Here is a 27509-nt window from a genome sequence, read left to right on the forward strand (position 1 = left end):
AGGGTACATCCAAGACCATTTCTGGTGAAAACTAGATTATGGATAGTGGATGTTCTCGTCTTATTACTGGAAATCTCGGCCTCTTAATAAATGTAAGAAATATTTAAGCAGGTTATGTGGCTTTTTGATGTGGTGTGAGATATATAAATTTTTATTAACGATTTATCACACTTTGTCGGGTTTTAAAAATGGTTTTCACCTAGACTTAACCACACACACAAAAGGCAAGGGTACCCGTCGTGTGGTAATATAGTAACGGCGAGAACCGGATATCAATCCATGGACACGTAAATTTTAATATCAAACCTTTGCAAATATAATAACCGTGAGAAATGAGCTTAATTGATTTGTTTTAAGATTAATTTTTTAGAAAAACTCGTAACAATAAATTAAAGCAAGTAACACGATAATGGAGATAAACAAGAATTAAGAAGCTATCACCTTAACTTAGAATCCACTTGACTCCTAATGATGGTAAACTTAAATATATGATAAATTCACTATTTTGTTTTAAAAAGAATAGTTTCTAGTTATAGATAACCATCCAAATGATTTTTTGGAAAACTTAATACGAATTATACAAACTAATCACCTCAAATCATACTATAATGTAAGTGAACCTTTATGTTGAAATTTAAAGATATAGATTATCATTCAATTACGAAACTCAAATCTAACAACCGGTCAGAAAGATTACATGAACAACACACAATCCACCTATGGTTGATTAAATTAGACTAAGTTCAAGTATTCCTTTGATTTATGAATTTTCAACCCAAGTGTAATATTAAAATAGTTGTGTTAACAAATTATTTATAATATTACTTAACAAGAATATCAATTCATAACAAATGTTCAATCTTTTCAAATCTAAACATGAGGATATGTGTTTATTCAATTTTCATGTAGCATACAATAATTATTTTAACTATTTCTAGATTAAAAGTTATAAAGTTGTATGAACAACATTTATTAATAAATGATAAAATCAAGAGTCTTTCAACATAACAAGATGTACCATTTATAATTCTTGTATGTTACTTTCAATTGTTTAAACACAATATTTCATCAAAAGATAACCAAGAACTAGTCATTATTTTAACATAAAATTATCATATATTAATTCCAACCATCAAAAGTTGTTAAGTTTCATCATGGGTTAAGGTGATATAAAGAGTTTTAGCTCATGATAATTATAAAAGATACACCAAAATAGAAGTATATAGCATTCATGTTTAATATTAAGATAATCTAACCAAGCTAGATAATTATGATGATGCTAAGACTTCTTCTTGATGTTGTATGAAGGATTCAAGAGCTTCTCTTTCTTTAATTCTATGGATTATGAGAGTGGAAATGAGAGTGTTTTTCTCCAAAATTGTGCACTCCAAATGAGCAACATGCATGGTCTTTATATAGGCTAAATGTGCACAAGGCATGACCCATGCTTAGTAGGGCATGACCCATGTTGGTCCCCATGTAGTACACCACGTGCTTCCTGGTTGTACTATTTGGAATATAGCTAGGCATGGGGCATGTTTGGTCTAGGCATGGGCTGTGCTGGTCCCCCAAGCATTAAATGCGCATGCTACTGATTGTACTTTCTTGGCAGACTTGATTGGCATGGGGCATGTCTGGCTGAGGCATGACCCTGTGTGTCTTCAAAAAGGGGGATAATGTACTGTGTACTTTATTTTGTCATCTTCTGCGGAGGCGTGGGGCGTGTCTGCCTGAGGCACAGCCTCATGCTTAGCTGATGTGTCTTCAGATGGAAATGGGGCATGCCTGGCTGAGGCTTGGCCCATGCTTAGCTGACAGATTCTCATTTTTCTTGATTTTTTCTTTGTTTTTCTTCATGTTTGGTTTTCTAAGCTCATTTTTCCTACAAAAACAAATAGAGGCTTATTAGAACCGATTCTCAATAATATTATCATGATAATAACATGAATCGAGTATAAAATGATGCAATAAAGATGTATAAATAATTATACATCACTTTTGCTGGGAATTCTGGGGGTATGATTACACAAGAAGATGATGTTTCAAATGGGCATATTACTTTAAAGAAGGTTAACTATTGTGATAAAGTGGACCATAATTTATTGAGTGTGTCGCAAATCTATAACAAACAATACACTACAATATTTACAGAGAGTGTCTGATTTTAAAACCGGGGTATGTGATTCCCGAGGACATGGTTGTCATGCGATCACCTCGATCAAATGATATTTATGTCTTGAATATGAGTTCTAAAGTATCAACATTGATCGAAACATGTTTTGTCTCGAAAGCAACCGAGAAAGATTCTATTCTATGGCATCGTAGAATGGGTCACATACATGTTCCTAAGATGAACTATCTCATGGCTAATGACTTAGTTGAGGGTGTCTCGTTGAAGAATTTTAAGTTATCCGATCACTATGTTGCTTGAAAAAAGGGCAAACAGAAGAAAAAGTCACATCCCTCTAAGTTATTAAATTCATACTCCACTTGAGCGACTTCATATGGATTTATTCGGTCTAGTGAATCGTGCGAGTATTTCTGGAGATTGGTATTGCCTAGTAGTTACTGATGATTATTCACGTTACTCATGGGTTTTGTTTATGAGTTCGAAAGATCAAACACCGGTTCTCATTCAAAATTTAATCACTAAGATCGAATCACTATACAAACAGAAAGTGAGGAGAATTCGAAGTGATAATGGTACTGAATTTAAAAATACTGTATTGGATTTCTTTTGTTTACAAAAGGGAATTCATTGAGAATACAGTGCTCCAAATGTACCACAACAAAATGGTGTTTCTGAACGAAAGAATAGAACGTTGATTGAAGCTGCTAGAACTATGCTTGCTGATTCAAAGCTTCCTATCCAGTTTTGGAATGAGGCGGTGAATACTGCTTGTTATACACTTAATCGATTTCTAACTGTTAAAAGACTCAAGAAGACAAGCTATGAGTTGTTGAATAATCGTAAACCTAATTTAAAGTACTTGGAACCATTTGGGTGTCCGTGTACGATGTTGAAAACGGATGTAGGAAAGTTCGATGAAAAAGCCATTGAAGGGTATTTCTTGGGTTATGCTTCTCCTAAGAAACAAGTATTTAATTTTATGTCTGGTTGTGTTGAAGAATGGTACCATGTGGACTGTCAAAAGTACACTACTCCTTCTCAAAGGAAAGGTCCCGACTGGATGTTTGACTATGATGGTTTATTCAATTCGTTTACTCCAACAACTGATCAACCAGATGAAGATTTAGTCCGTGCTTATTTTGAAGAACAATTGGTAATTCCAAGAATTGCAAGGTCTAATGATGTTGAAGTTCCAATCGTAGCTCCAACAGAAGAATCTGATAATGAGTTTCCAGTTCTCTTCGACAATGCATCTACTTCATTTGTTGACACTCAAGTTGTTGATCAAGTTATCGAACTTGATAGTGATGTTTCATCTCATGATCTGGGTGAACACTACACTAATTTATTTGAAACTGTTGATGTTCCTGAGAATCCCACTCTTAGGATTCATAATTATCATCCGAAAGAAAACATTATTGGAGAACTTGATGTGGGAGTTCAAACATGACATCAAGTTGCTTCATCAAGTGAGAATAATGTATTGTGTGCTTATACTGACTTACACTCGTCTGGGATTGTAAATCTTGCTAAATTCACTTGCTTTCTATCTCAAGTTGAGCCAACGACTCCTCGTATGGCACTTCAAGATTCTTCTTGGGTAAAAGCTATACAAGAAGAATTACAACAATTTGCACGCTTGGGTGTTTGGGATCTTATCGACAAACCTGCTAAAGTCAAGAAGGCGATTCCGACTAAGTGGGTATATAAGTGTAAGAAAGACGATCTTGGGGTAATTGTGAGAAACAAGGCAAGATTAGTGGTGCAAGGTTTTCATCAGCAAGAAGATATTCATTAAACTGAAGTATATGCTCCAGTTGCAAGATTAGAGTCGATTCGAATCTTTCTGGCGTATGTTGCTTACAAAAACATTAAAGTATACCAAATGGACGTCAAAAGTGCTTTTCTCAATGGTGAACTTCATGAAGAAGTGTTTGTGTTACAGCCTTCAGGTTTTGAAGACCCTGATTATCCTAATTGGGTTTATCGTTTAAACAAGGCATTATATGGTCTACATCAAGCCCCGAGAGGTTGGTGATGATCTTCTCCTCTTTCAGATTTATGTTGATGACATAATCTTTGGGTCAACAAACGACAAGTTGTGTAAGGAGTTCGAGAAATCAATGCAAACCAAGTTCGAGATGAGTTCGATGAGAGAGATGAATTTCTTTTTAGGGTTGCAGGTTCATCAGTCTGCGAACGGAATCTTCATTCATCAGAAAAAATACGTGAACGACGTCTTGAGCCGATTCAAGATTATTGCCGGAAAAATCCCTTCTACTCCTCTCCCCGTGGGTCACAATTTATCACCGGATGAATTGGAGGATACCGTTGATCCGACCCTCTATCGAGCTATGATTGGTTCTTTAATGTATCTAACTACTTCTCGACCTGACATAATGTTTGCTGTTTGTTTATGTGCTAGGTACCAAGCTAGTCCCCGAGTGACTCATCTGGCAGCGGTTAAGCGTATTCTTCAATATCTAAGGGGCAATCCTGACATCGGGTTATGGTACCCCAAAGACGATACTTTTGATCTTACCGCTTACTCAGACTCAGACTATGGAGGATGCAAGAAAAATTTCAAGTCTACCAAAGCGAGATGTTAATTCTTAGGAAGCCGGCTTGTTTCCTGGCTATGTAAGAAGTAGACAACGGTCTCCACTTCAACCGCCGAAGCTGAGTATGTTGCGGCCTTGAGTTGTTGTTCCCAGGTTTTGTGGATACAACAACATCTTCGCGACCACGGTTTGAAGTTTCTTACTACTCCCATCTTAATCGATAATTCTGCTGCTATTAGTATCACCAAAAATCCTGTACAACATTCTAAAACGAAACATATCGAGATTCGATATTATTTTATACGGGATTGTTATGAAAAGAAATTAATTGACCTTGAGAAAGTACATACTGATTTTCAGAAAGCCGATCTATTTACCAAAGCCTTTGATAAAACGCTCTTTCAATTTTTTCTTGGTTTAAATGGATTGAAGACCCTCGCTGATATCCTAAAACACGGATGATCTCTGTCTTTTCTGTTAATTTTAGTTTAAAATTTATTTTGTTTTTTAGGTTTTAAGGGGAGAAACTTAGAAAATACAAAAGTATTGTGCGTTTCCTTTGTATAGATAAAACCCAAAAACATTAGAAAATTTTGAAAAATCAAAAATACTGTGATTTTTTCTGAATTTATTTTGAAAAACCAAAAACATCTTAAAATTTGAAAAATCAAAAAGATTGTGCCTTCAGTTTGTACAGAAAATTTTGAAAAAGTCAAAAAGATTGTGAATTTCCTGTTTATAAAGAAAAATCCGAAAAGACAAAAAGATTTTGTTTTTAGAATGTAAAGTGAAAAACCAAAAAGGTTTTTGCTTTCGTTCACTGAAAATTATGTCATTTACTTCTATTTGAAAGACATATACTTGTATATGTTTGGCCCAGATAATTTATTGTAAGTATTCAGGATAGCCATTTACCTGATAATGGAAAGTATTTGGGGTGTTCGTTAAGCTTTCTACTTTATTCTCTAGCCGAAAATTATGTCAGTTATTTAAGTTTGTGAAGCATGCTTGCATGCATTGGTCCTGTTATCTACTTGTAGATGGACATGATAGCCATTAATTTATGAACTTAAATTAACTGTGGCGATTAAATTTGTTTATGCTCCTCAAATTTTGAGTTTTTGAAGCAAAAAGAGAAAATGATAGTACATTGATTATTTGACCCCAAATCCAGAAAGAAATAAGCTTAAAAGACTGAGTGCTTAATCATTGGTGCATTGATAGGTCTTAAACAAGCTGTTAGAGTAATATAAGTGATATAAACCTAAGAAAAGCCAAATTGAAAGAGGTGTTAGTGTCTAGCAAAAGTCTCAGTGAGGATGACAGAAATGTAATAACCAGTCATACTCAAGCCTTATAGTTGTTGATCTTCCAAAAATATAATAAAGCAAATAACAAGCGTTAGGATTCTGGACACTGTGAGTCTTTATGCGGCTTAATCATATGGGTATTCATAAACATGAATATTTCACTTGCCTTTAGAGCAAACCCAAAGTCATTAAACTTGATCACTGCTGTACTTCGTACAATCCAAATTACTGACTTGATCAAAATCCGCTGTTAGTCATACAATTGTTCCTCCCTTGCGCGCGTCTCAATACCAATAAGAAACGGACCCCAGGGGATACAATGTATGTAAGCCGACAGATGGACTCGTGCATACTCACTCACAGTAAAGGAAACTTGATGCATTGCTCAAAAATTATAAAATTCTCAATTGGTATCAGAGCAGGAGCTTCTCCCGTTACTTCGATTAAGGTATGAATCTGAATTTTTTGTGTTCTTCGGGTTTTGGTCAGATCTGGAGTAAATTAATGTGTTATTGGTGGATTTGTTGGTGAATTTGTGTTTATTGTTGGAGTAAATTAATTTGTGTTTATCAATTGGTATTCAAAATTTTGATCAACACTATAATGGTTTAAATCAAGTTGGGGTGATTTGGCAAAAATCAAATTAAGCTTGAACCGAGATTAGGGGCTGATAGTTTCTGATATTCTGTGCGCTAATGGAACCCTTAATCATATCATAAAAAAATGCTTGAAGGCTTGTTATAAGATTTAAGTGGATAAAAATATCAATGACCGACTTAACGCCAGTCATAATATCGCTGAAATATAAAACTGTGATGGAAGGGCATTTTGGTCAATATGGTTCTCTGCTCAAACTCAACAAAAATACAAAAATATGTACTGCTTTTGAAAATGATAGAAAAACACAAAAAGATTTTCTATTTCTTGGTTCGGATATTTTTGTAAATACATTCTTTAATTTTTACAAAATTCCAAAAATATTTTACTTTTTCATTTTACATACTATTTAAACTCTTTAAATTATGTTTCAAAAACGTGAAACGAGTAAAATATTTGATTATCGAGATAAAGGTCCTCGGTAATTCACTTAAATTAATTGGATAATATTCAAATTCTTTATTTAATTATTTTAGTTATTTATTTATTCATTTAAAATTAAATAACACAAGTGTGATTCGTTAAGTTATGACTAACGAATTAGGCTATTTTTAGCGAACTACGTTCTAGTTCGTTATCCTCGTTCGCTTTCGCACTCTGTAACGAATGGCTTTAATTCGCTAAGCATAATCTAAAGAATTAGATACGAATTGCATCTGTTTCGTCATGACACGTATTAACGAATCATCTGATTCGTTAATTCAAATTTCAAACGAATCAGATGATTCGTTGCTTTGGGAATCGTGCTTGTCAGTGTATATAGGAAGGCGTGAAACGAATCGTCCTACACTATTCCCTCATCTTCCTTACACCTAAAGATACTCTGTTCAAATTTTTCCTGGTTTTTCGATCTTCGAAATTCGGACTTTTGAGTATACCATTGTGTTCATAAGGTAAAGATGACCACATCGTTGTGATTTTCATCAAAAATGACAAAGATTTGCTATGTTAATTATGAGTTTTTGATATCGGGTTTTAAGGTTTATGAAAACCTTTATCTATTCGATTATTAACCTGTTAAATAACCTTATTTTGATTTCACTGCACTTGGAATATATTTCCGAGACCCTTGGTGATCTTTAATCTTTGTTTGATTGATTGATTAACGGGTTAGTGTGAATGTTTATTATCAGGTTTTTACTATTTGGTTAGAACCCTAATTTATGTAACTTATTTCTTGGTTTAACTCTTCAAATCGGTACCATTTGAATCGTATTGTGTTTCCGAGATCTTTATGATCGTTGATACGGTTATCCAATGATAATTATAGAGTAATCAATACTGGATTCATTCTGTTGACTTTCAGTGTTCTTGAATAATTTTGACTTTGACCAGGAGAGTCAAAGATTAAGTCTAATTTTGACCATTCGTTAACCTTAGCGAATTGGAACTCCTCCTTGTCCAATTCGTTAAGGATTCACACGAATTTTGACCATCAAATGTCTGCTGACCGTCTAAATCAGGAACGTCTCATGGAGAATCAGAAGAAACTGATGGGATATGTCTCTTTCTGCCAGAAAGAAACGAAAGCCCTACGTGAGATTGTTACATCTCAGGGGTGAAATTAAAAGAGTATGAGGAACTTATCTTACAATTAACTTGTAAGGATGATGCACTAAAAAGACTCAAGAATGATGATGAAGATCCTGATGAGTCTGGTGCTGGTGGTGAGACGAAACAAGCTCACGAATCATCTACAGGTGCAGGTATCAGTGGTGGTGGTGATTCAAATAAACAGATTATTGTTTATAAGGACTATACAACTGCCAAACCTATCAAAATGATAGAAGCTGATACAGTCATATTTGTGGATGGAACGGGGGGGGGGGGGGGGTAAAGAGTGTGGTGAACAGGAATGAGATTGAGGTTGGTCAGTTTGTTGAGCGATCATTAACACGAGAGCAGATTTCACTACTGCTTGGCTTGAACGACGAACAGTTGACCGTGTTAGAAACTGAAGGGGATGTTGAGGTAGTAAATGACGTGAGGTCGAAAACTCACTCAAAGATAAACCGATTACAACTAGTTAGATAGCGGTAAGCGGGTGTCGAACACAGAGAGTTTGTGGAAAATGTGTTACTAAGTAACCTTGTAATTAATCTATATTAAACTAAGTGCGAAAACTAAATTCAATGATTCGGTTGTTTGATTTGAATGACAAAAAGAACTAAAGTAATAAACGAGTTTTAATCAATATACAAAAATAAGCCTTCCCTCGGTTTCAGGTTTCCATGAATGTTGCGGTTAATGTTTAACTGAGACGAACAATAGGTAAAGTTCGTGTTTATGTAAACGAATGCGATAAATGAAGATCAAGTACTTGGATTATACAATGCAAGGTGATAACTCAAAAACCAATTAGTTTATCTAACCCTAAATCCCTCCCGATTAATCTCGATTACTTAAAGAACCAAGAACTGACGGTTTAGAACACAAAATCGATAAACTAACAATCTATCAACCAATACATAAACACCATAATAATGAAATCAGTAAGATCAAATATTATCTCAGAAATTGTCTAAACATTCAACCAAACAAAAATAATAAACCTTACAATCCGAGTGAAAACACAAAGAAAATTAGCCGAGCATGATTCGGTTCGTTATCTCTTCGATTATAGTTTGCATATGAATCAAAATAGAGTTTCTAATGATTACCACACTCAAAATTAAGCTATGGCACCTCCAAATCGCCCTTAGGTCGTTCTTAGATGAAAGATAATGATAAGGATCTCAAAAGCCGCCCAAATATACAAGTTATAAAGTTTTTACGATTTTCCTCGTCATGTCCACCGTAAGCTACGTTGGCCACCGTAGCTTACGGTGGCTTCCAAATACCCTACGGTGGCTTAAAACTGCATTACGATGACCATTTTCATCAGGTCCCACCGTAGCTTACGGTGGCTACCGTAAGCAACGGTGGCTTTTAACAAAGCCACCTTGTTTTCGTCATAACTTTCTCGTTTCAACTCCGTTTTCTTCACCGTTTTCGCCCACGTTCTCGTAATTACACCCTCTATCTTCTCCTACCTGAAATTATATGAGTAACCATAGTCAACTAATTTCACTAAATAAATCGATTGTATGCATGGTTATTAACGGTCTTATATCACTTATGGGTTGTCCCATGGACCACCCGTCCCATTCCCACAATTACCCGTTGCTTGCCCTCACGCAACATCTCAAAACAAAATCTTTATTATTTTCAACTTGTATCCACCAATCTTACCACAAATCCGGTTCAGTTACGGTCCCAAGTCATACCCTATTCCCTTATATTTACCGGGTGCACTAGTTCACTTGACTTTCCATTTAAACCGAAGATTTCTAATCAAACCTAACATGCTTTCGGTTTTTACCTATACATAACACATTTACACATTAACCTTTTTATTGGTGATCATCCATACATTTCACATTTGATCAATTCTCCTCGCATACGCTTGTACAATCATCAAATCTCCACCAATGTAAATGCTTTTGACATGATCACAAATAAAGAGGTCTTAAAATGGGTTGTAATGGGGCCAAGTGTAAGGGTATGGAAGGGAATATTGAAAGTAGCTCAAGCGATCCGATCCGACTTATTACAAACAATCTAAGAAAAATAAAATAAAATAAACAACTATAAACATCACTAACTTCTCTTTTTCTCTCTTTACTCCTTTTTTCTCTCTCTTTTATTATTATTATTATTATTATTATTATTATTATTATTATTATTATTATTTTACTCAATAAATAATACTTTGAAGTTTGAACTATGCATACATAAACATTGCAACTCTACTACAAACTTTTTTTTTATTTTATTATTTTTTATTTATTTTTTTTGATGAACTAATATAATACTTGAACATCACATACCAACATGATAAACATAATACTTCACAAATCTAACTGATAAATACTAAAAGAATTACATAGAAACCTATTAAGTCGGATCGTTTCGCAATATAACACCGGGGTTGATTAAATGAAAGAATAGGCCCAATAAAGTTTTATAAAGAAACCAACCCCCCGCCCCTCACATAACCATCCTCATATGTATAATGTATGAGGCCCCAACCCCCTAAAACCCACACTCTCGCTCATCCAGACGAGGCTTAACCTAAGTGCCACTATCACGTTTGCACTCATGCTATGCTAAGATCTCGAAATGCACTAATTGTACAAGTTCTACAGGAGAATATCAACTTTTCCACCAACCCATACTTTCTCAATTATCAAGTGTAAACGAATATGTTATGCAATTTATTACACCGAAAGCATGCTAACCTTGGTTAGAAAACTACATAATCTCCTTTTAAAATCAACTAGGCACATGTTATTTAAGGAATTGTGACCATGAAAAGGGACCAAAACTTTACCCCGCCATCTTACCACTTTCCGATTCTTTTAAACACATTTTTTAAAAATTTTTCGATTTTTCTGATTTTTTAATGAAATTTTTCAAAACAAACAAAATTTTCCTCATCCTCACACTTGGGATACATTGTCCCCAATTTACGTGTTTGAGAAAATAAAAACAAAGACACTACTAAGTAAAACTCCACTTCCTTCCATGAAAAACCCGGGTTGTTCCCAGCACAGTGTTGAAGAGAAATCCATAAGAATTTCCCCACACTTGGTGTTTGCTAAGATGGTAGCTTAAATTACCACTAATAACAAACAAAGTAGAAATTTTAATGCAAAATAAAAATTAAAATATACAAAATGTACAATTACCACCTTTTTGAAACTTTTATAACATTCAAGGTGGGTGACTGGCCCACTCCCGTGCAGCTTTTTCGTTATAAGCACGCTCATTTTCAAGCAATTGCTGCTAGTCTTCCGGCAAACCAGGGTCAGGCCCGAACATCCTCATCCACCACCCTGGATCATTTAGGTTTGGTGGATATCTCACTTTCATCTTCGTTAGTCGGCCTCCTTTTTCTGCCACCTTCTCACTCTGTTGATGCTCAACTTCTTTCTTCTCAACTAACATGTCAATCACAAAAGACTTCACTTTCGTGTGATCCTTGCTCAAGGATACACACTTGTTAAATAAATCTGCCTTCAGGCTTTCGTTGTCAACAAGAGTGTCAGTAGTATTTTCAAATAATAATAACCGTTTATCACGATTCCCAAATTTAATTCTCAATGTCCCTTTTGCACAATCAATCACTGCAAGTGAAGTAGCAAGGGAGGGTCTACCCAATATGACTGCGGGTTACGTGTTAGTTACATTTTTAGCATAATCAAGCACTAAAAAGTCAACTGGGTAACAGAAATCCTCCACATGTACCATCACATTATATATCATGCCTCGAGGAAGTGTATGAGTTTGATCCGCTAATACCACAGTGGTGTTCACTTTATGTAGCAGACCAAACTCATACTGATCATATAAACTACCGGGCATGATACTAACATAAGCTCCAAGATCTAGTAGTGCCCGATCAGTTTTAAATTCACCAATTTGGATTGATAAAAGGGGCACTCCTGGGTCTTGAAGTTTACTCGGGATAATATTATTATCAACCCTCTCATCCCTTATTTTGGTTAATTTGTGATTTAAACATTTATCACAAGAACAATTTTCACAAAAAGATGTTTCATTCGGTTGTAATTCAGAGTTATTTTGAAAAATTGTTTCATAATTACCCACATTTTCAATCTCATAACTAATATCTTCCACCACCCTCTCAACAAACTGTGGTATTGGATGCTTATGTTGATTCAGACGTTGCTGACGAAGCTCGTTTTGGGACTATGTTAACATTTCTACGTCGTTCGGTGATACACTATGCTATAACTGCTCGACCCACTGTTTATCTGAGCATTATTAGGCAGTTCTGGAATACTGCTAAGTTTGTTGACATCGAGAATCACATTCGAGCCATAATCAATCAAACCCCTATAACAGTGGATGTTGATGTGATTCGACGTGTGCTTCGGTTTGGGCACAATGATGATAACCCTAGTGAGTTCGACAAAGAGTTAATCAAGGGTTTGTTTAGATGTGTATATTATGGTGAAGATATTGAAGATTCTATGTTTGACAAGAATGGACTGTGCCCATCCTATAAGTATCTTCTACACGTATTGATTCATTGTTTGGGTGGTCGTCGAGGTGGATTTGATGAATACCGTATCAGTTTGCAATCGGCGTTTGTGGCACTTGTTCTCAACAAACCGTTCAACTTCTCATAGATGATCTTCTATCATCTGAAAGAGCATTGTCAACAAACGGCCCAAAAGAGGAAGTTTCTCATGTATCCAAGATTTCTCCAACTAATTATTCAAGATTTGATTCCCAACTTGGTTATTGATCGAACATTGGTGGATGATGTTCTTGCCTTAGAACACATGAAGGCCGAAACTGTGCGTAGAATGACGATCTATCGTACGGAGAGGCCATGGGACAAACGTATGATTGGTCATATTATTAACCCTGATTATGAATGTCCTCCCGAGGATCGCTGGATCCATGATGACTCGGATTGCGAGCGTGAGGGAGGAGAAGGTGGGAACGATGGAGATGATGATGGTGATGATGGTGGACATGGTGGTGATGGTGATGCAGCTCTTCGAATAACAAGCTGCAGTCGAAGCCGCGTTAGCTGCCACAATTGCAGCTCAACGAGAATGTAAACGAAAGGGTAAAGCACCGGCATATGAAATTCCAGCAAAGAGACATGTATCTGCTGGAGCTAGGGTAATTATTTGTGTCCCACCGTCTCGTACAACTATTTCTCAACGCCCGGTAGTGTCGCTTACTACTAGCACTCTGGCGCTCACCTTGACGACGACGATGGTTCCTCATGATAGGCTGGGTATGATTCCACAAATGGCGTTAGCTGAAATAACAATACCTTATGCTACACCTTATACTGTTCCTCCAACAACATCCATGAGGTCCCCTCCACCTAGTGATGTCTCTTTTATGAGAATTACACGGCCTCAGGGACCAATCCAGTCTGTTCATCCATCCTTGTATAATATGCCACAGAATCGTCAGACAGACATGCTTTTGAACCTGCTTCACTTGTATGAAAATCAAATGTCTGCTGACCGTCTAAATCAGGAACGTCTCATGGAGAATCAGAAGAAACTGATGGGATATGTCTCTTTCTGCCAGAAAGAAACAAAAGCCCTACGTGAGATTGTTACATCTCAGGGGTGAAATTAAAAGAGTATGAGGAACTTATCTTACAATTAACTTGTAAGGATGATGCACTAAAAAGACTCAAGAATGATGATGAAGATCCTGATGAGTCTGGTGCTGGTGGTGAGACGAAACAAGCTCACGAATCATCTACAGGTGCAGGTATCAGTGGTGGTGGTGATTCAAATAAACAGATTATTGTTTATAAGGACTATACAACTGCCAAACCTATCAAAATGATAGAAGCTGATACAGTCATATTTGTGGTTGGAACGGGGGGGGGGGGGGGGTAAAGAGTGTGGTGAACAGGAATGAGATTGAGGTTGGTCAGTTTGTTGAGCGATCATTAACACGAGAGCAGATTTCACTACTGCTTGGCTTGAACGACGAACAGTTAACCGTGTTAGAAACTGAAGGGGATGTTGAGGTAGTAAATGACGTGAGGTCGAAAACTCACTCAAAGATAAACCGATTACAACTAGTTAGATAGCGGTAAGCGGGTGTCGAACACAGAGAGTTTGTGGAAAATGTGTTACTAAGTAACCTTGTAATTAATCTATATTAAACTAAGTGTGAAAAGTAAATTCAATGATTCGGTTGTTTGATTTGAATGACAAAAAGAACTAAAGTAATAAACGAGTTTTAATCAATATGCGAAAATATGCCTTCCCTCGGTTTCAGGTTTCCATGAATGTTGCGGTTAATGTTTAACTGAGACGAACAATAGGTAAAGTTCGTGTTTATGTAAACGAATGCGATAAATGAAGATCAAGTACTTGGATTATACAATGCAAGGTGATAACTCAAAAACCAATTAGTTTATCTAACCCTAAATCCCTCCCGATTAATCTCGATTACTTAAAGAACCAAGAACTGACGGTTTAGAACACAAAATCGATAAACTAACAATCTATCAACCAATACATAAACACCATAATAATGAAATCAGTAAGATCAAATATTATCTCAGAAATTGTCTAAACATTCAACCAAACAAAAATAATAAACCTTACAATCCGAGTGAAAACACAAAGAAAATTAGCCGAGCATGATTCGGTTCGTTATCTCTTCGATTATAGTTTGCATATGAATCAAAATAGAGTTTCTAATGATTACCACACTCAAAATTAAGCTATGGCACCTCCAAATCGCCCTTAGGTCGTTCTTAGATGAAAGATAATGATAAGGATCTCAAAAGCCGCCCAAATATACAAGTTATAAAGTTTTTACGATTTTCCTCGTCATGTCCACCGTAAGCTACGTTGGCCACCGTAGCTTACGGTGGCTTCCAAATACCCTACGGTGGCTTAAAACTGCATTACGATGACCATTTTCATCAGGTCCCACCGTAGCTTACGGTGGCTACCGTAAGCAACGGTGGCTTTTAACAAAGCCACCTTGTTTTCGTCATAACTTTCTCGTTTCAACTCCGTTTTCTTCACCGTTTTCGCCCACGTTCTCGTAATTACACCCTCTATCTTCTCCTACCTGAAATTATATGAGTAACCATAGTCAACTAATTTCACTAAATAAATCGATTGTATGCATGGTTATTAACGGTCTTATATCACTTATGGGTTGTCCCATGGACCACCCGTCCCATTCCCACAATTACCCGTTGCTTGCCCTCACGCAACATCTCAAAACAAAATCTTTATTATTTTCAACTTGTATCCACCAATCTTACCACAAATCCGGTTCAGTTACGGTCCCAAGTCATACCCTATTCCCTTATATTTACCGGGTGCAGTAGTTCACTTGACTTTCCATTTAAACCGAAGATTTCTAATCAAACCTAACATGCTTTCGGTTTTTACCTATACATAACACATTTACACATTAACCTTTTTATTGGTGATCATCCATACATTTCACATTTGATCAATTCTCCTCGCATACGCTTGTACAATCATCAAATCTCCACCAATGTAAATGCTTTTGACATGATCACAAATCAAGAGGTCTTAAAATGGGTTGTAATGGGGCCAAGTGTAAGGGTATGGAAGGGAATATTGAAAGTAGCTCAAGCGATCCGATCCGACTTATTACAAACAATCTAAGAAAAATAAAATAAAATAAACAACTATAAACATCACTAACTTCTCTTTTTCTCTCTTTACTCCTTTTTTCTCTCTCTTTTATTATTATTATTATTATTATTATTATTATTATTATTATTATTATTTTACTCAATAAATAATACTTTGAAGTTTGAACTATGCATACATAAACATTGCAACTCTACTACAAACTTTTTTTTTATTTTATTATTTTTTATTTATTTTTTTTGATGAACTAATATAATACTTGAACATCACATACCAACATGATAAACATAATACTTCACAAATCTAACTGATAAATACTAAAAGAATTACATAGAAACCTATTAAGTCGGATCGTTTCGCAATATAACACCGGGGTTGATTAAATGAAAGAATAGGCCCAATAAAGTTTTCTAAGAAACCAACCCCCCGCCCCTCACATAACCATCCTCATATGTATAATGTATGAGGCCCCAACCCCCTAAAACCCACACTCTCGCTCATCCAGAAGAGGCTTAACCTAAGTGCCACTATCACTTTTGCACTCATGCTATGCTAAGATCTCGAAATGCACTAATTGTACAAGTTCTATAGGAGAATATCAACTTTTCCACCAACCCATACTTTCTCAATTATCAAGTGTAAACGAATATGTTATGCAATTTATTACACCGAAAGCATGCTAACCTTGGTTAGAAAACTACATAATCTTCTTTTAAAATCAACTAGGCACATGTTATTTAAGGAATTGTGACCATGAAAAGGGACCAAAACTTTACCCCGCCATCTTACCACTTTCCGATTCTTTTAAACACATTTTTTAAAAATTTTTCGATTTTTCTGATTTTTTAATGAAATTTTTCAAAACAAACAAAATTTTCCTCATCCTCACACTTGGGATACATTGTCCCCAATTTACGTGTTTGAGAAAATAAAAACAAAGACACTACTAAGTAAAACTCCACTTCCTTCCATGAAAAACCCGGGTTGTTCCCAGCACAGTGTTGAAGAGAAATCCATAAGAATTTCCCCACACTTGGTGTTTTACTTAGTAGTGTCTTTCATGGAAGGAAGTGGAGTTTTACTTAGTAGTGTCTGTTTGCTAAGATGGTAGCTTAAATTACCACTAATAACAAACAAAGTAGAAATTTTAATGCAAAATAAAAATTAAAATATACAAAATGTACAATTACCACCTTTTTGAAACTTTTATAACATTCAAGGTGGGTGACTGGCCCACTCCCGTGCAGCTTTTTCGTTATAAGCACGCTCATTTTCAAGCAATTGCTGCTAGTCTTCCGGCAAACCAGGGTCAGGCCCGAACATCCTCATCCACCACCCTGGATCATTTAGGTTTGGTGGATATCTCACTTTCATCTTCGTTAGTCGGCCTCCTTTTTCTGCCACCTTCTCACTCTGTTGATGCTCAACTTCTTTCTTCTCAACTAACATGTCAATCACAAAAGACTTCACTTTCGTGTGATCCTTGCTCAAGGATACACACTTGTTAAATAAATCTGCCTTCAGGCTTTCGTTGTCAACAAGAGTGTCAGTAGTATTTTCAAATAATAATAACCGTTTATCACGATTCCCAAATTTAATTCTCAATGTCCCTTTTGCACAATCAATCACTGCAAGTGAAGTAGCAAGGGAGGGTCTACCCAATATGACTGCGGGTTACGTGTTAGTTACATTTTTAGCATAATCAAGCACTAAAAAGTCAACTGGGTAACAGAAATCCTCCACATGTACCATCACATTATATATCATGCCTCGAGGAAGTGTATGAGTTTGATCCGCTAATACCACAGTGGTGTTCACTTTATGTAGCAGACCAAACTCATACTGATCATATAAACTACCGGGCATGATACTAACATAAGCTCCAAGATCTAGTAGTGCCCGATCAGTTTTAAATTCACCAATTTGGATTGATAAAAGGGGCACTCCTGGGTCTTGAAGTTTACTCGGGATAATATTATTATCAACCCTCTCATCCCTTATTTTGGTTAATTTGTGATTTAAACATTTATCACAAGAACAATTTTCACAAAAAGATGTTTCATTCGGTTGTAATTCAGAGTTATTTTGAAAAATTGTTTCATAATTACCCACATTTTCAATCTCATAACTAATATCTTCCACCACCCTCTCAACAAACTGTGGTATTGGATGCTTATGTTGATTCAGACGTTGCTGACGAAGCTCGTTTTGGGACTATGTTAACATTTCTACGTCGTTCGGTGATACACTATGCTATAACTGCTCGACCCACTGTTTATCTGAGCATTATTAGGCAGTTCTGGAATACTGCTAAGTTTGTTGACATCGAGAATCACATTCGAGCCATAATCAATCAAACCCCTATAACAGTGGATGTTGAAGTGATTCGACGTGTGCTTCGGTTTGGGCACAATGATGATAACCCTAGTGAGCTGGACAACTATGGGTTCGGTTGTGGATGATGTTTCATAGGTGAACTGGGCAGCTATGGGTTCGGTTGTGGGTTGTGGTTGTAGTTCACTTGATGTTGTAGATATATTAGTAATGATTGGTGGAGGTGGATTTGGTGGAGGTGTAATCGGGATTGTTTGACCCGAAGTGGGAAGTGGTGAATCCATGTTGTTTGATGCGGTTGGAGAACCAAGAAGCTTATTCTCCCTAAGTAAGACTCGGTTTCTTCGAAGTGTTCTGTCAATCTCGGGATCAATTACTAGCGGCGATGACCTGTTAGAGCCTATAGTATGCATACACCTGTAGGTACCTGCACACAAACACAACCAGCGTAAAATCGAAAATAACACAAAAACTACTAAAGCTAACACACGCTGCGTACTACTCCCCGGCAAAAGCGCCAAAATTTGGCGTGAGGTCGAAAACTCACTCAAGATAAACCGATTACAACTAGTTTGATAGCGGTAAGCGGGTGTCGAACATAGAGAGTTTGTGGAAAATGTGTTAGTAAGTAGCCTTGTAATTAATCTATATTAAACTAAGTGCGAAAAGTAAATTCAATGATTCGGTTGTTTAATTTGAATAACAAAAAGAACTAAAGTAATAAACGAGTTTTAATCAATATGCGAAAATATGCCTTCTCTCGGTTTCAGGTTTCCATGAATGTTACGGTTAATGTTTAACTGAGATGAACAATAGGTAAAGTTCTGTTTATGTAAACGAATGCTATAAATGAAGATCAAGTACTTGGATTATACAACGCAAGGTGATCACTCAAAAACCAATTAGTTGATCTAACCCTAAATCCCTCCCGATTAATCTCGATTACTTAAAGAACCAAGAACTGACGGTTTAGAACACAAAATCGATAAACTAACAATCTATCAACCAATACATAAACACCATAATAATGAAATCAATAAGATCAAATATTATCTCAGAAATTGTCTAAACATTCAACCAAACAAACATAATAAACCTTACAATCCGAGGGAAAACACAAAGGAAATTAGCCGAGCATGATTCGGTTCGTTATCTCTTCGATTATAGTTTGAATATGAATCAAAATAGAGTTTCTAATGATTACCACACTCAAAATTAAGCTATGGCACCTCCAAATCACCCTTAGGTCATTCTTAGAAGAAAGATAATGATAAGGATCTCAAAAGCCGCCCAAAAATACAAGTTATAAAGTTTTTACGATTTTCCTCGTCAGGTCCACCGTAAGCTACGATGGCCACCGTAGCTTATGGTGGCTTCCAAATACCCTACGGTGGATTAAAACTGCCTTACGATAACCATTTTCATCAGGTCCCACCGTAGCTTACGGTGGCTACCGTAAGCTACGGTGGCTTTTAACAAAGCCACCTTGTTTTCGTCATAACTTTCTCGTTTCAACTCCGTTTTCTTCACCATTTTCGTCCACGTTCTCGTAATTACATCCTCTATCTTCTCCTACCTGCAATTATATGAGTAACCATAGTCAAATAATTCCACAAAATAAACCGATTGTATGCATGGTTATTAACGGTCTTATATCACTTAAGGGTTGTCCCATGGACCACCCGTCAGTAAACGATGAAGAGATCTTAAATGATCCAACTGTTAAGATGAACACAAATTATATTTATGAAGATGAGGAAGTTGAGGTTGAAGACGTCACTGCTGAGGAGTATCCTGACTTGTTTCAACACACAAATGTTGATCAAGGTGCTCCAGCTTTCAATGAGCAAACGTTTAAAGCCACTGCGGATGATTTGGAAAAGACCTCCAAGGGTAAGAAGGTGGTTGATACGAGATTCAAATCAATCGAGAATCCAACCGATGCTGATATTACTAAGTGGTTCAGCTATAAGACGGTGAGTAAGATTATAAAGGCTAATAGATATGTAGATTAATAACAGAAGGTTGAAGCTGTTGCTCGTGCAAAGGCCAATCAAATGACGTCATTCAAGACTGTATCTAAAGTTCAAGGTGACATTGTTTCTTGGCTTTTCGATTCTGAATTAAAAGTTTGTATTGTTAAGTGGAAAAAAGGCGTCCAGTGTTATGAAAAGATGATGGACGTTCTTTCTTTACCAACATGGGATGTGAGGACGTTAGCTTGTCGTCATTTCATTAATCGTGGGGGAAATCGACATGCAGAGTGGTTTCATCAACATCTGCTGTTCGAAGTCAATCATGGTTATTTTTTAAGCCCTAGGTCCCTGCACATAAACGTATTGATGAAATTGATCCAAGGACGGGCTGGAGGAAGCTTGTACTTAAGGTAAAGCCACCAAAAACCATGAAGCGTGTGCCAGTAAAGACGCTGAATCAACACATGGCCAACTCTTTCAACCGCTGGTATTACGATTACCGAACCGGAGAGGCTGTCATTGTCTTGGGGAAGGGTCTGAAGACTGAGTTTATTAAGATTATCGACCCGATGTGGTTGGTGAATTTAACCGTGACCGATAATGACGTGCTGCACAAGAACAAGATTTTGTTTGAGCACAATGAAGACTATGATCTGGCTATGCAATTCCAACGCGTTGTGCGTGTATGTTATGAGAACGGGATTCATAGCTGCAGAGATTGGCAGTCCAAGCGTTTCAAGTGAAGGTCAAAGACAAAGAGCTCAAGACGAGGGGGGTGTCTGTTAGTACACGGTTTTGCGTCTCGAGTCTTTGTATTTAACGTTAATGTATTTGTCGTTTATATTTATGTAATAAATTATAAAAGTATTATGTTAGTTTGCTAAGGTGATGTAAGGCTTCCTACATCTTACCCTCCTCAGACCCTACCATAGCTTTGCTATTGGTGGGATATACTGAGTACGATGATGATGATGATGCTAAGGTGATAGTCTAGTTCGCTAAGGATGTTTAGCGAACTAGATCTAAGTTAATTATCCTCCTGATTCGTTAAGGATGTTTAACGAATCAGGGGGTGATTCGTTAAGAGTATTTCATTTAATGTATGTAACGAAGTAGACTCTAGTTCGTTAGGGGATGTTAACGAACTAGGTCCATCTTCTATTTATATGTGAACACTGTTCACAATTAATGTAAGTTTTGAGTTTAATTAACGAATCTCTGCCAATATTCTCTCTCAAGCTTCATCTACATATTAATATTATCGATCACATACATACAACTAATATATGCATATATAACAATATAATCAAGAGCAACAATAAACTAGATCTGTTAAATATTAATCGAGCTTTAGACGATCTGAGATCTGTAAGGCATTCACATTGTTTTAGAAAAAAGTTGAGGTTTTAAGAAAAATTTGGAATCTGATGTGTCGATGATGTGTCGGTTTGTATGAGTTTGTTGTTGTTGATGCTCTAAGCCCAACTCTTGATTAAAAGACCGAGCCAGCTTATTTAATTAGTAAATAAACATGATGTATTTGCTATTTATATTTAGTATAAATAATGAAATTTGTCTTACAAGTACATATATAATTATAATAGATAATTATACTTAGCAAGTTAAGTGGGTTTATTGTTCGCTTCCCAACGTGTAACTCTTGCGGGTTCCCAACGTATAATAGATAATTATAACTCGGTCGACCGCGTTAAAATAATCAAACCAATCCATATTTCCAACACTTACAATAACCTATAACTGTGCAGAGCCGGCCATGAGGGGAGGCAGGGGAGGCAGACGGCCATAGGCCCGACACCCCGCTAGGCTGGAATTTTTAAAATATATATATATATATATATATATATATATATATATATATATAGGGAGATGATCATGAGAGAACTCCATTTTATGAAGAGAACTAGAGAACTAATAATAAAGTACTTTTTTAATTTAATTAAAAAATATTTTTAATTTTTTTTTCTTTCATCCTTCTTATATGTTGTTATTCTTCACCACAAAAAAATATAAAAATAAAAAAAATAAAAAAAATTAACGTTGTAATGCATATATGCAATACATCGACTTTTTATATATTGCATATGTGCAATAGTGTGCATTTTGATATTCGAAATAGTGTTGAATAACATATATATAATTGTTTGTATTGTATATTTTAGTGTTATATTATATACAAAAATTTAAAAAAAATCGATATAGTGCATATGTGCGTTAGTGTTGTATTACATATATACAATAATGTGTTTTGCATACAATTATTAGTGTCGTATTTGCATAAATTCAATGGTGTGTATTACATAATGTATTTGTGTTGAATTATATGCAATAAAACACTATTTTATATATACAATACACATTAATGCACATACACATTACATCGACGTTTTTTTAGGAACAATCTTATCTTATTAGGAGGAAAGAAAAAAAATCACAAAATAATTTTTTAAAAATAGTTAAAAATAATTATTTACTATTCTCTATTTCTCTCTTTAAGAGGAGTTTTCTCTAGATCTCACCCATATATATATATATATTTATGAAAAAATATGTATAATCAATGTTTCAACACAATTACATGATCAATAGCTTAGTCTAGTGGCAAAGAGGTATGACATCTAATCAAGAGGTTATGGGTTCTAGTCTTATTTAAGACATTTTTAAGTTTATTTTTATACAAAAAGTTTTTTAAACAACTCAAATCATAACCAAGTAAGCCCATTTAAAATTAAATAGTTTAAAGCCAATAAAATGTTTCTTTTAATTAAAGCCCAAAAAAAAAATTCGCCTTTGGCCCATAAAAATTTCCGTCTTCTCGGAGCCGGCCCTGTAACTGTGAAATATAAATCTGTTATGTCGATATATATTTAGAGAACGTTTCCTTTTATAATAGAATTTGTGAGCATCCATTCATGCATGGTCAAAGGAACTTATTAGAATGAAATAACTAAAGCACAATCAAAGAGTGTTCGGGTTGTCTTAGAATAGCACAAATTATAGGTAAAACATACGCAAAAAGAGAAGTAAAACGAGAGGGCGGAGACCGCGAATCGATAAACTCAACCTGAAACTGAAACCGTTCTAAAACGCATCAACTCTTCAGGTTATGTTCAGCCTTTAACATCTTCGGTTGCAGTCTTTGGCAATTCGTTTTCACTTGCGCTGAGCATCGCAATACTAGTATTTGTGGATGCCATTTCGGTTATCAATAGGCTATCATCTTCCTTTTTGTACTGGTACAAAGTGGCAGAAAGCAAGTAAATTGCGAAATTTATCAAGCTCAACACAGCCAAGAACCAATAAAACAAATTCAGATTGTTATTGTCCAAAAGAAGTCCTGTAATCCATCCCTTCTTGCTTGGAGACACTCTCTTTGTAACAGCATTCACGCTATCCACCAATGCCGTACTTAAAAAGTAACCGAAAGACATCGATACCCATGTGAATGAAGTGGCAAGCGATCTCATCCCTACAGGAGCCTCCTTGTAGAAGAACTCAAGCAATCCCACTAGTGTAAACATATCTGCAACTCCAAAAATACCATACTGAAAAGAGAGCCAAAAGAGACTGATGGGCTCAAGTGGATTGATTCTTGATTGGTTTCTCCTCTTTACTTCCACAATTCCTGCAACTCCCATGGAAATGGCGGATAAAACCAGCCCGACGCCGACTCTTTGGAGCTGTGTAATGCCTTGCGGATGTTTTGTAAATTTGCGGGCAAAGGGTATGAATAAATACTCGTAAACAGGAAGAAGGACGGTCATGAAGACGAGTGGGATTACAGGAATTGAGCCTGCTGGAAATTCAAGATTTCCTAGCTTTCGGTTCATCATATTGCCTTGGGCTTGTGAGAATGTCTGTAGCTGGGCTAAGCAGGTGTTCATGATAACTGTACTTAATATAATAGGAAGCATTCTTATTAGGATCTTAACTTCTTCAACTTGTGTCACAGTGCATACCCCCCATGGTGCAAATTCACTTGGTTTTGTATTATTTGGAACAATTGCTGCTTTGTCCAACCAACTGTAAAAGATAAATCCCAAAAAGATTTTAGTTGAGTTACTCTAATAATGCAACTTGAGTGTTGGAATCGGATAGTAAGACGTACGAGAATTGACTGGTATGAGTGAGTTTTTTGCCTCCCTTATTTGTGTTATTCTCATGTAATTCTTGATGATTCTCCGGTAGTTTTACCTTTCTGTTATTAAATGCTAGAGCAATAACCTACATACAATCAAAGTTTGAGTTTGTTTCTAAAAAGGAATTCGCAAACAATATGGCATAATTTTTGGAATGAAATAAATAAGTGAAGAACTAACATGGATCAAGTAGATCGTGCACGTGTGTATGTGAATATATAAAAGTCTTCGAATTCAAAAAGAGGCAAAGCACACTCTCGCAAGCATGAAAACCAATTCATTACTTTACAAAGCTAACTTTTTCCTTTTTCGGGTAACCATGCTGAGAACACATTACCAAAAACCTTACCGGACCTGCCATTATCTGCCAACGGGATCAAATAATTGGCGCTTGTGTCGGGCGCATGACCTTCAAGAAGTTATGGTAGGAAGCTAGTAGCTAGAAACAAGATCTAGAAATAAGACCTCTGCTAGAGAAGAATCCGGTGGTTAAAAGACACCACCTTTGAAGGTTAAACTTGTTCAATGGTTTTGTAAATCTCTGTTGTAGTGAATCAATTCTCTTTTATTTATTTGATTCTTGATTGTACTTTCATAGATACAAGCACATGCACATACATCGAGAGAGCGAGAGAGGGAGAGAGAGTACCCGGCCAATACTCAGAAAAGGGCTGTCTTTTGGCACTTGGATGTTGTAGAATGGCTTCCCCAGGAGAAATAGACTAAAACCTAAGAAGCAACCAATGGTTGCTAAGCAGAAACCCCACCACCAGCCATGATTGGTGCTAACCCACACAAAACCAGTCACCCCTATAGAGGCACCCAAGGTGGTGCTTAGCACAAGCCAGTTGAAATAGGTTCCTTGGGACTTGAGTCCTTTTGGTTTAGAGGTGTCAAATTGGTCTGCACCAAAAGCTGCAAGAGCACCTCTAACGCCACCAGACCCTAACGCCAACAACGCTAGTGAGGTGTAAAACATTACCCCCATTCCTCCTCCCATGCAACTTTGCTTGCCACCACAAGGTTTTGGATGCAGACTAGTGTCATGAGCTTGAATAGTCATTATGATGAAAGCCTGCCATCATGCACATATGGTGTACTTTAGATAAGAAAATAATTGCGGATTTGTTTAACGGGTGTATTAACAAGTTAAATGAAGGAAATTTCCAAAAGCTGTAGTTAATTTCTTTATATTTGCAAGTTGTGAAGTTATATTTCAAAGGGGTAAAAGATGAAATAAGAGAGGCGGAAAAAAGTTGTTAGACTCACAAATTATAACATGTGGCCATGAATAGTTACTTATTTATTAGGTATAGATGGTTTGATGTCAATAATGATTGTTGTGTGTTTACCACTATTTCGACAAGTCCAAAAATTAAAATAGTATGAAATCTGGAGATGAAAGTGTCCGAAACGAAAGCGCCGATGATTGACAGTATGAAAGTTGAGCCCATGAAGTTTGTGACTGTGTTGGCAGCGCCAGGGATATTAAAACTCAAATCCATCATGAAGTATGTGAACATAATCAATACATTTGAAATAAATCCCATATTCTCCAGTGCTACCAACCCTGCAAATGTAAAGAAGCTGCTTACTGAAAATTAATGTTACTGGAAATTTCTATAAATCCATAGGATCAACATGCATTTATGCCACGACTACTAGATTTTTTTTAATATATTCAGATGTGTGAAGCATAAATAAACCGCTTTTGGTAAGTCGAGCTCTTAATAAATGTGTCAACAAGAAAAGTGGTGACATGTGTGAGACTTGTGTTTCATTTATTTGGATAGAAAAAAATAAGTTGAGGCGTAAAAAATTCCCCATAAATAGAAATGACAAAAAAATCTGAGCCCAAAGAGCAAACCCGAAACTGTAGGGGGTAGTTAATAAGATCAGGCAGGGCCGTCTCTGAGAATTCAAATACTCGGTCGGGTCGAAATAAAAAGGTTTGTAGGGTTAAGTTGATTATGAAAAAAAAATTTTTGGGCCTAATATGTTTGAGATTATTAAGATCTATACCGAATTTGTTAAAAGTTAATATATATATATAATTTTTGACCCGAGATTGCGGCCTCAACCGAACTTCCGGTTCGCACTACCCTAGTGCCGGCCATGAGACCAAGTACGAGATAGTTAAAAATAAGTTTATACTTGCTACCTATGAGTATATCATCATCATCAACGTACTAGGTATATCCCACCAATAGCAAAGCTATGGTAGGGTCTGAGAAGAGTAAGATGTAAACAGCCTTACCTCTACCTCATAGGGATAGAGAGGCTGATTCCAGTGAGACCCCCGGCTCCAAAACCTGGAGTTTTTAACTACTAACTTAACAAAGATATTGTATGTGGTACTTTCAGTTGGAGTATATGAATTCACCACAAGCACCATGGTTTCCCATTACTCCAACAAAAATCCGTTTGGTTTTAGTTGCATCGATATTTGAAGAAGTATTGCTTACCAAAGATGAAACCAGAAGCTCTGAAGCCACCCTTTTGTTTAATGGACTTGAAGCTCATCTTACTAAGTAATTTATATCGCGATGCTAGTTTCTCCTCACCCTGCAGGCATGTACACGTTACAATTTGATATAGGTATATGTATTTATGTATGTATGTACACAGAGAGATAGAGAAGTGGAGAAGCATACCATGGTTATAAAATGAGAGAGATCAGCAATGTTAGTACGATGTAGCGAAACGGGTGAGGGTAATGCAGAAGTGAAGGGTGGGTTTAAAAAGAAATTTTAGTGGGGACAACATTGTATCTAACGTTGAAACAACAGACATTCACATAGCTTTGTTTGACAGCATTGTTTCTTCCCCCCAACTACAAACAACCTTAGTAATATTTATATCTTTTAATCTGGTTGCCAACTGCAATTCCCACGATCTACTTTTGTACCATGCCTTTTGTCTTTAATATTTACAACACCTAGGTGTTTCATTTGAGTAGCCAGCCTTCTTACCATCTTATCTAAAACTATCTTTGTTCCGCTACTCTTTGTTGCTAGCCAAGTTGCAAGTTTTAATGTAATGAGGTTTGTAATTTTAAAGTTATAAAGACTATAGGCATATAGTAAGGAATTGAAATATGAATCAGACGACTAATTGTTTTAGAGAAATATTGTTCGGGTTAGAATAGATCAATGCATTATGTTTACAAATTAACGATTATGA

General features: G+C 36.2%; 1 protein-coding gene across 1 annotated transcript; it reads right to left on the bottom strand.

Moving 5' to 3' along the window:
- Positions 1–23297: 23297 nt before the first annotated feature.
- On the bottom strand, positions 23298–26996 carry LOC143584651 (protein NRT1/ PTR FAMILY 4.5-like). The gene is made up of 6 exons (XM_077066658.1): positions 26981–26996; positions 26792–26891; positions 25679–25896; positions 24976–25401; positions 24296–24411; positions 23298–24210 (listed from the first exon to the last, which is right to left on the bottom strand). Exons 1-6 carry the CDS (start codon positions 26981–26983, stop codon positions 23298–23300), a joined length of 1776 nt encoding a protein of 591 aa, XP_076922773.1. The 5' UTR covers positions 26984–26996.
- Between the last annotated feature and the right edge of the window lie 513 nt (positions 26997–27509).

The sequence above is a fragment of the Bidens hawaiensis genome, unplaced genomic scaffold (genome assembly GCF_021521415.1).
Source record: "Bidens hawaiensis isolate Kalapana, Puna unplaced genomic scaffold, B.hawaiensis_p1.1 tig00033214_1, whole genome shotgun sequence".
Lineage (NCBI taxonomy): Eukaryota > Viridiplantae > Streptophyta > Magnoliopsida > Asterales > Asteraceae > Bidens > Bidens hawaiensis.

Excerpts from the sequence above, each read along its gene's own strand:
- LOC143584651 (XM_077066658.1), bottom strand. Across the intron at positions 25,402-25,678 it reads TTGGACTTGTCGAAATAGTG|GCTTTCATCATAATGACTAT; the intron begins GTAAACACACAA and ends GCATGATGGCAG. Across the intron at positions 24,412-24,975 it reads CTTTTCTGAGTATTGGCCGG|GTTATTGCTCTAGCATTTAA; the intron begins GTACTCTCTCTC and ends GATTGTATGTAG.